Genomic DNA, 11,297 nt, shown 5'->3' with positions numbered 1-11,297 from the left:
CTGTAGAAATATTAGATATTAGAACCTCACCGTGGTGCCAGATCTCAGGGTGTCCGTGGAAGTAGGAGCCGATTCCATGTCCGATAAAATATGGACACACCTGGAACCCACTGTCCTGAGCGACCCGACTGGAATATAAACACACATATATATACATATAACCCACTGTCCTGAGCCACCTGACTGGAATATAAACACACATATATATATATAAATATATATATATATACACACATATATACACCTGGAACTGTCCTGAGCGACCTGACTGGAATATAAACACACATATATATAAATATAACCCACTGTCCTGAGCGACCCGACTGGAATATAAACACACATATATATACATATAACCCACTGTCCTGAGCCACCTGACTGGAATATAAACACACATATATATATATATAAATATATATATATATACACACATATATACACCTGGAACTGTCCTGAGCGACCTGACTGGAATATAAACACACACATATATATAAATATAACCCACTGTCCTGAGCGACCCGACTGGAATATAAACACACATATATATAAATATAACCCACTGTCCTGAGCGACCCGACTGGAATATAAACACACATATATATAAATATAACCCACTGTCCTGAGCGACCCGACTGGAATATAAACACAAATATATATATATATATATATATATATATATATATATATATATATACACATATATACACCTGGAACCCACTGTCCTGAGCGACCCGACTGGAATATAAACACACATATATATATAAATATATACACATATATACACCTGGAACCCACTGTCCTGAGCCACCTGACTGGAATATAAACACACATATATAAAAAAATATATATAAATATAACCCACTGTCCTGAGCGACCTGACTGGAATATAAACACAAATATATATAAATATATATATATATATATACACACACATATATACACCTGGAACCCACTGTCCTGAGCCACCTGACTGGAATATAAACACACATATATAAAAATATATATATATAAATATAACCCACTGTCCTGAGCTACCTGACTGGAATATAAACACAAATATATATAAATATATACATATATATATATATATATATATATATATATATATATATATACACACCTGACAGTGTTTCCTATCAGTGTGTGTGTGTGCATGCACGTACCTCACAGTGTTTCCTATCAGTGTGTGTGTGTGTGTGCGTGCACGTACCTCACAGTGTTTCCTATCTGTGTGTGTGTGTGTGTGTGCGTTAGGGCTGACCTTCGATTCCGTATTTGATGATCGATTCAAAATCGATTCCCGCGTTTCGAACGTCGACGCTTCGAAACGTCAACGGGGGGGGGGGGTGCGAGTCGCGAGGCGGGGGAGGCGCGCGGCGCGCGCGATGCGAGCAGTGACTCTTTGGCTTAAACAACGATATAGCGGAGAGAAAGGCATGCTTGTATTGGTCTCATTTATTTTAAACAATAAGCAACAACAGTTGCAGCCTTCATGAAAGCAGTGACGCACAAATAATTAGGCTTAATAAAACATCCGACCGTAACAAGTCAACTGCCTGAGACAGGCATTACCTCTCCATCAAATAAAAATATATATAATCCAAACTCCTCTGTCAATTGTAAACGAACGGTAACATGAATTAACTTTTCAAGCCTGACACTTGTCAGAAATAAAATCAACCACGGTTGATTTGATTGATCATAAAGTTAATGTGACTGTGAGTGTGCGTATGGGAAAAAATATATAAACTTCACAGATTATAGATCACTTGGAATTATAACAATCTGAGTATTGCCTGAATAATGCCACTAGTGAAATCCCATTTTTTTATCGACATGCGATGCCGATGGAGAAATCCCACATAGTTAAATTTACCTCATAGTCATGCTGCATGCGCTGTTGGTCGATGAAGAATTATAATCCAAGGTTTGTCAATCATATTATGGTTTATGGTTGAAAGTAAACCATAATATTAAAGTAAACTCTAAGAAGAGATCTGCAGACTGCAGTGCAGAATGCATGCAGCTCCACTTGCTAATTGAGTTGACATTTGCGCAACTTCACTGCATTACAGTAATTAGTTATTTGCCAGCACCTGCTCCAATATAGGCCTAAATCAAACTTTATTTATATAGCACATTTAAAACAATAAAAGCTGACCAAAGTGCTGTAGGCCTGCAGGCTGAAACAAGTGGAGCATCGCATCACCATCGGCGCAAAAAAAAAAAGCATAATTAAAAGACAAAACACAGGCAAATAGTATATGCTACATTATTACAATAATACGATCAGGTGCAATTAAATGCCAAAGAGAAAAGGTGTTTTGGTCTGGGTCTGTAGGAGCAAAAAATATCAATTCTTCGGTGCACTGAGCGCACTCACCATGTGAATCCAAGCAGCGTAATGGCTCATCGATAAAAGTTGAGATTTTATAGTGGCATTATTCAGGCAATACTCAACAGATTGTTATAATTCCAAGTGATCTATAATCTGTGAAGTTTATATTTTCATTTTCGTGTAAGTAATGTTTTTATATGACTTATCAAACAAGGTAGCCTATATTTAATGTCCACTGAGCTGTGGTGCATGCGCTTGCCTTCCTTGTTAACACGGGGAAAGAGGAGGCGTTGCGAGGTGCTGCGAGGCGCAAGCATGGCTCGCGGACCAAATGGGGCCGTCTCGCGGACCAAAAGCGGATGCTTTTTTTTAAATGACTATTCGATTCAAAATTTAAAAATCGATTCCCGTGCGTATCGATTGAACGTCGATTAATCGATTTTTTTGGGTCAGCCCTAGTGTGCGTGCACGTACCTCACAGTGTTTCCTATCAGTGTGTGTGTGTGTGTGTGTGTGCGTGCACGTACCTCACAGTGTTTCCTATCAGTGTGTGTGTGTGTGTGTGTGTGCGTGCACGTACCTCACAGTGTTTCCTATCAGTGTGTGTGTGTGTGTGTGTGTGTGTGTGTGTGTGCGTGCGTGCACATACCTCACAGTGTTTCCTATCAGTGTGTGTGTGTGTGTGTGTGTGTGTGTGTGTGTGCGTGCACGTACCTCACAGTGTTTCCTATCAGTGTGTGTGTGTGCGTGCACGTACCTCACAGTGTTTCCTATCAGTGTGTGTGTGTGTGCGTGCACGTACCTCACAGTGTTTCCTATCACACACACTTCCACTCCAGGCCTGCAGGCGGCGATGGCTTCGTCTCGACAGCGCCGGGCCGCCTCCACCAGGCTCCGCCCAGCCTCGTCCACCCGGCCAATCAGGAAGGTTTCTGACGTGTCGCCGTGGTAACCCTCCAGGTAGACCTATCGTGGGGCGGCGGCACGAAGGTGTCATCATATAGGCCACACCCCCCATTATTATTCCATTGGTTCTCAAATAGTGCTGCCAGAATTGGCCAAGAATTATGTTGGAATGTTCCTTTAACCCATTTTGGGGGCGGGAACGCCTTTTGGTTGTTTTAAACATTGTTATGATTTTAGCTATTGAAAAATAGCAGATCTACAAGCTCGTACGCTACGAGCTTGTAGATCTGCTATTTTTTGAAAAATCGTGAAAATGTGCCTGAAATCTTTGAATAATATGATATTTCAGAGCGAGTTTTTACCTCGAATCTTTGCTACTGAGAGGGGGGGGGGGGGGGTCCCTGGAACTACTTATTTTCAGATGGGGTTCAGTGGCCAATGTCATATATCTGGGGTTCCTTGACATGAATATGATTGAGAACAACTGACATAGAAACATGTTTTTTTTTTTTTTCGACGTCAGGCCTAAATGGGTTAAAACACCATGTGAGTTATTAATATTCATTTAAAACACCATGTGAGTTATTAATATTCATTTAAAACACCATGTGAGTTATTAATATTCATTTAAAACACCATGCGAGTTATTAATATTCATTTAAAACACCATGTGAGTTATTAATATTCATTTAAAACACCATGTGAGTTATTAATATTCATTTAAAACACCATGTGAGTTATTAATATTCATTTAAAACACCATGTGAGTTATTAATATTCATTTAAAACACCATGCGAGTTATTAATATTCATTTAAAACACCATGCGAGTTATTAATATTCATTTAAAACACCATGCGAGTTATTAATATTCATTTAAAACACCATGCGAGTTATTAATATTCATTTAAAACACCATGCGAGTTATTAATATTCATTTAAAACACCATGCGAGTTATTAATATTCATTCAAAACACCATGTGAGTTATTAATATTCATTCAAAACACCATGCGAGTTATTAATATTCATTTAAAACACCATGTGAGTTATTAATATTCATTTAAAACACCATGTGAGTTATTAATATTCATTCAAAACACCATGCGAGTTATTAATATTCATTTAAAACACCATGTGAGTTATTAATATTCATTTAAAACACCATGCGAGTTATTAATATTCATTTAAAACACCATGTGAGTTATTAATATTCATTTAAAACACCATGTGAGTTATTAATATTCATTTAAAACACCATGCGAGTTATTAATATTCATTTAAAACACCATGTGAGTTATTAATATTCATTTAAAACACCATGTGAGTTATTAATATTCATTTAAAACACCATGTGAGTTATTAATATTCATTTAAAACACCATGCGAGTTATTAATATTCATTTAAAACACCATGTGAGTTATTAATATTCATTTAAAACACCATGTGAGTTATTAATATTCATTTAAAACACCATGTGAGTTATTAATATTCATTTAAAACACCATGCGAGTTATTAATATTCATTTAAACACCATGCGAGTTATTAATATTCATTTAGAACACCATGTGAGTTATTAATATTCATTTAAAACACCATGTGAGTTATTAATATTCATTTAAAACACCATGTGAGTTATTAATATTCATTTAAAACACCATGCGAGTTATTAATATTCATTTAAACACCATGTGAGTTATTAATATTCATTTAAAACACCATGTGAGTTATTATTATTCATTTAAAACACCATGCGAGTTATTAATATTCATTTAAAACACCATGCGAGTTATTAATATTCATTTAAAACACCACGTGAGTTATTAATATTCATTTAAAACACCATGCGAGTTATTAATATTCATTTAAAACACCATGTGAGTTATTAATATTCATTTAAAACACCATGTGAGTTATTAATATTCATTTAAAACACCATGCGAGTTATTAATATTCATTCAAAACACCATGTGAGTTATTAATATTCATTTAAAACACCATGTGAGTTATTAATATTCATTTAAAACACCATGTGAGTTATTAATATTCATTTAAAACACCATGTGAGTTATTAATATTCATTTAAAACACCATGCGAGTTATTCATATTAATTTAAAACACCATGTGAGTTATTAATATTCATTTAAAACACCATGTGAGTTATTAATATTCATTTAAAACACCATGCGAGTTATTCATATTCATTTAAAACACCATGTGAGTTATTAATATTCATTTAAAACACCATGCGAGTTATTCATATTCATTTAAAACACCATGTGAGTTATTCATATTCATTTAAAACACCATGTGAGTTATTAATATTCATTTAAAACACCATGCGAGTTATTAATATTCATTTAAAACACCATGCGAGTTATTAATATTCATTTAAAACACCATGTGAGTTATTAATATTCATTTAAAACACCATGTGAGTTATTAATATTCATTTAAAACACCATGTGAGTTATTAATATTCATTTAAAACACCATGTGAGTTATTAATATTCATTTAAAACACCATGCGAGTTATTAATATTCATTTAAAACACCATGTGAGTTATTAATATTCATTTAAAACACCATGTGAGTTATTAATATTCATTTAAAACACCATGTGAGTTATTAATATTCATTTAAAACACCATGTGAGTTATTAATATTCATTTAAAACACCACGTGAGTTATTAATATTCATTTAAAACACCATGCGAGTTATTAATATTAATTTAAAACACCATGCGAGTTATTAATATTCATTTAAAACACCATGCGAGTTATTAATATTCATTTAAAACACCATGCGAGTTATTAATATTCATTGAAAACACCATGTGAGTTATTAATATTCATTTAAAACACCATGTGAGTTATTAATATTCATTTAAAACACCATGTGAGTTATTAATATTCATTTAAAACACCATGTGAGTTATTAATATTCATTTAAAACACCATGTGAGTTATTAATATTCATTTAAAACACCATGTGAGTTATTAATATTCATTTAAACACCATGTGAGTTATTAATATTCATTTAAAACACCATGTGAGTTATTAATATTCATTTAAAACACCATGTGAGTTATTAATATTCATTTAAACACCATGTGAGTTATTAATATTCATTTAAAACACCATGTGAGTTATTAATATTCATTTAAAACACCATGCGAGTTATTAATATTCATTTAAAACACCATGTGAGTTATTAATATTCATTTAAAACACCATGTGAGTTATTAATATTCATTTAAAACACCATGTGAGTTATTAATATTCATTTAAAACACCATGCGAGTTATTAATATTCATTTAAAACACCATGCGAGTTATTAATATTCATTTAAAACACCATGTGAGTTATTAATATTCATTTAAAACACCATGTGAGTTATTAATATTCATTTAAAACACCATGTGAGTTATTAATATTCATTTAAAACACCATGCGAGTTATTAATATTCATTTAAAACACCATGTGAGTTATTAATATTCATTTAAAACACCATGCGAGTTATTAATATTCATTTAAAACACCATGTGAGTTATTAATATTCATTTAAAACACCATGCGAGTTATTAATATTCATTTAAAACACCATGTGAGTTATTAATATTCATTTAAAACACCATGTGAGTTATTAATATTCATTTAAAACACCATGTGAGTTATTAATATTCATTTAAAACACCATGCGAGTTATTAATATTCATTTAAAACACCATGCGAGTTATTAATATTCATTTAAAACACCATGTGAGTTATTAATATTCATTTAAAACACCATGTGAGTTATTAATATTCATTTAAAACACCATGTGAGTTATTAATATTCATTTAAAACACCATGCGAGTTATTAATATTCATTTAAAACACCATGCGAGTTATTAATATTCATTTAAAACACCATGTGAGTTATTAATATTCATTTAAAACACCATGTGAGTTATTAATATTCATTTAAAACACCATGTGAGTTATTAATATTCATTTAAAACACCATGTGAGTTATTAATATTCATTTAAAACACCACGTGAGTTATTAATATTCATTTAAAACACCATGCGAGTTATTAATATTAATTTAAAACACCATGCGAGTTATTAATATTCATTTAAAACACCATGCGAGTTATTAATATTCATTTAAAACACCATGCGAGTTATTAATATTCATTGAAAACACCATGTGAGTTATTAATATTCATTTAAAACACCATGTGAGTTATTAATATTCATTTAAAACACCATGTGAGTTATTAATATTCATTTAAAACACCATGTGAGTTATTAATATTCATTTAAAACACCATGTGAGTTATTAATATTCATTTAAAACACCATGTGAGTTATTAATATTCATTTAAACACCATGTGAGTTATTAATATTCATTTAAAACACCATGTGAGTTATTAATATTCATTTAAAACACCATGTGAGTTATTAATATTCATTTAAACACCATGTGAGTTATTAATATTCATTTAAAACACCATGTGAGTTATTAATATTCATTTAAAACACCATGCGAGTTATTAATATTCATTTAAAACACCATGTGAGTTATTAATATTCATTTAAAACACCATGTGAGTTATTAATATTCATTTAAAACACCATGTGAGTTATTAATATTCATTTAAAACACCATGCGAGTTATTAATATTCATTTAAAACACCATGCGAGTTATTAATATTCATTTAAAACACCATGTGAGTTATTAATATTCATTTAAAACACCATGTGAGTTATTAATATTCATTTAAAACACCATGTGAGTTATTAATATTCATTTAAAACACCATGCGAGTTATTAATATTCATTTAAAACACCATGTGAGTTATTAATATTCATTTAAAACACCATGCGAGTTATTAATATTCATTTAAAACACCATGTGAGTTATTAATATTCATTTAAAACACCATGCGAGTTATTAATATTCATTTAAAACACCATGTGAGTTATTAATATTCATTTAAAACACCATGTGAGTTATTAATATTCATTTAAAACACCATGCGAGTTATTAATATTCATTTAAAACACCATGTGAGTTATTAATATTCATTTAAAACACCATGTGAGTTATTAATATTCATTTAAAACACCATGTGAGTTATTAATATTCATTTAAAACACCATGTGAGTTATTAATATTCATTTAAAACACCATGTGAGTTATTAATATTCATTTAAAACACCATGTGAGTTATTAATATTCATTTAAAACACCATGTGAGTTATTAATATTCATTTAAAACACCATGTGAGTTATTAATATTCATTTAAAACACCATGTGAGTTATTAATATTCATTTAAAACACCATGTGAGTTATTAATATTCATTTAAAACACCATGTGAGTTATTAATATTCATTTAAAACACCATGCGAGTTATTAATATTCATTTAAAACACCATGTGAGTTATTAATATTCATTTAAAACACCACGTGAGTTATTAATATTCATTTAAAACACCACGTGCTCATGATGAACTCACGTTGTAACACATTTCTATGTAGGAATCGTTAAAGGGAATAGTTTATTACTTCATATGAATTAATGTATTTGTAACGACTTACAGTCACGTCAATGTTGATTATATCTCCATCTTGAAGTTGCCGACTGCAAAATAAAAGCACGTTGAAACATAAGACAATGAAGCTTCATAGACTACAAAATAAAAGCATGATGAAACATAAGAAGACAATAAAGCTTCATAGACTGCAAAATAAAAGCATGATGAAACCTAAGACAATGAAGCTTCATAGACTGCAAAATAAAAGCATGTTGAAAAGCAGGTGTCACAAACCCGATATCCGAACATTACTAACTCCATAACACATGTATCCAGTACCAAGGTTATAATAGTTAACTAAAACTAACTAAAAAAAGAAAACTAGAATTAAAAAAAACATTTTAGTTAACTGAAACTAAATGAAAACTAAAAATTTATTAAAAACGATAACTAAACTGAAACTGTATTGTGTGTTCACAAAACTAACTAAAACTATAACTGAAATTATAGAAAAAATACCCGTAGTTATAGTTTTTATCAATATTTATATGCATTTCGGAAATTTATAATATAAACCTTTTAAATTCATTCGATTCATTTCCTCATTTCTCCAACACGTTTTACGGCTGTTTTCAGCACCGTATGGCAGCATGTAGACACACTTTACGTTGCTTGTTTACATTCTGCACTGCCTTAAACTGACTGCATGTTACTTGGAAAATCAGACCCGTCTTAAGTGAGTGGTACTGTACTGTACTGTACTGTACTGTACTGTACTGTACTGTACTGTACTGTACTGTACTGTACTGTAAGCCCTCCTCCCTGGCCTGTGTGTGTCTGTGTGTTAGGCTGTGCAACAGTGACACTTGGTGGTGAACAAACGCTATTTTCGTGCTCGGACACAGCCAGGAACAGAGACCAGGGACACAGCCCGCACACATAGCTGTCTATAGGAGTGGTTGCACCACTCAAAATGGCAAAAGTTGGAAGAAAGAGACAGTCCAATATGGGAGAGAGACGCAAGGAAGTGCCTTGTGGAAAAGGATGATTGTGAAATATGCGGAGCACGTCGGAAGGGTATAGAGCGCCGCAGATCCCCCTTTCAGAAAAACGAGTGGCCCAGGAAATGAAACCCCAATGCATTCTCCCATCGGCACTTCTAATATAATTTATTTAAAGACGGTTACGCCGCGGACAAAGCCAACTCGGATCGTGACTAATCATAACAATGAACACAATGTTTTGGGCCGATCAAATCATTAGAAAGAAGAAAAGAAAGTCAGGAGACAACACTATTTGTTTTGTTGGGCCACTCGTTTTTCTGAAAGGGGGAGGGACTGCGGCGCTCTATAGGCCTGTTATATAAGGATCAGGCATTTGTGGAATGACTAACACAGCTAAATGTGTGGGTAGCACACATTTAGGGGGGAGGGGCCTCCTACCTGTCAGGGATCCCGTGACAGACCACGTTGTTGACGGAGGTGCAGACGGACTTGGGGAACCCGCCGTAGCGGAGGGGGGAGGGGTACGCGCCCCCCCGCACCGTCTCATCGTGAACCAGGAAGTCGATCTGATCCGTCGTCATGCCCACCTGGAGGTCAAAGGTCAAGAACGCCATTGCAGGGTCAACGGACACAAATGACAGACAGACAGACAGACAGACAGACAGACAGACAGACAGACAGACAGGCAGGCAGGCAGGCAGGCAGGCAGACAGACAGACAGACAGGCAGACAGGCAGACAGACAGGCAGGCAGGCAGGCAGGCAGGCAGGCAGGCAGGCAGACAGGCAGACAGACAGGTACCTTCAGGCTGCGTCCAGCCAGCAGTAAGACATGTCTGGCCAGCAGACAGGCTCTGGTCAGACCCTCAATCTGCTCCTGGTCTTTGATCTCCAGGTAGTCCGGCCACTCTGGGACCCCCGGATTGCCCACGTAGGGGGGCCGCACGATGTGCTGGGGGGGGGGGGGGGCACAAGAAAGGGGCGGTGGTGGGTTAACTTCAGGGCAGTGGTAGGGTAGTGACTGGTACCTTGACCACAGTGTAGGGTTAGGTTAGTGACCGGTAGGGTCAGGGTAGTGACTGGTAGGGTTAGGGTAGTGACCGGTAGGGTAAGGGTAGTGACCGGTAGGGTCAGGGTAGTGACCGGTAGGGTCAGGGTAGTGACCGGTACCTTGGGCACAGCGTAGGGTAGTGACCGGTAGGGTCAGGGTAGTAACCGGTACCTTAGACACAGTGTAGGGTCAGGGTAGTGACCGGTAGGGTTAGGGTAGTGACCGGTAGGGGTAGGGTAGTGACCGGTACCTTGGGCACAGCGTAGGGTTAGGGTAGTGACCGGTAGGGTCAGGGTAGTGACCGGTAGGGTCAGGGTAGTGACCGGTAGGGTCAGGGTAGTGACCGGTACCTTGGGCACAGCGTAGGGTAGTGACCGGTAGGGTCAGGGTAGTAACCGGTACCTTAGACACAGTGTAGGGTCAGGGTAGTGACCGGTAGGGTTAGGGTAGTGACCGGTAGGG

At 35.0% G+C, this 11,297-nt stretch overlaps 1 protein-coding gene across 1 annotated transcript in view; it reads right to left on the bottom strand.

Moving 5' to 3' along the window:
* Positions 1-10,972, bottom strand: part of metap1d (methionyl aminopeptidase type 1D (mitochondrial)) — a 13,282-nt gene extending 2,310 nt beyond the window's left edge. Inside the window, exons 1-6 of the mRNA XM_080779281.1 lie at positions 10,955-10,972; positions 10,587-10,736; positions 10,224-10,372; positions 8,846-8,888; positions 3,141-3,304; positions 31-128 (exon numbers count right to left, since the gene is read on the bottom strand). Of these exons, the coding sequence (XP_080635407.1) occupies positions 31-128; positions 3,141-3,304; positions 8,846-8,888; positions 10,224-10,366 (448 nt within the window). The 5' untranslated portion in view covers positions 10,367-10,372; positions 10,587-10,736; positions 10,955-10,972. The remainder of the gene's footprint in view (positions 1-30; positions 129-3,140; positions 3,305-8,845; positions 8,889-10,223; positions 10,373-10,586; positions 10,737-10,954) is intronic.
* Positions 10,973-11,297: the final 325 nt, after the last annotated feature.

Source organism: Protomyctophum bolini (genome assembly GCF_963924005.1).
Source record: "Protomyctophum bolini genome assembly, chromosome: 12".
NCBI lineage: Eukaryota > Metazoa > Chordata > Actinopteri > Myctophiformes > Myctophidae > Protomyctophum > Protomyctophum bolini.
The sequence above is the reverse complement of the archived record's forward strand: the minus strand, read 5'-3'. Positions and strand labels throughout refer to the sequence as shown.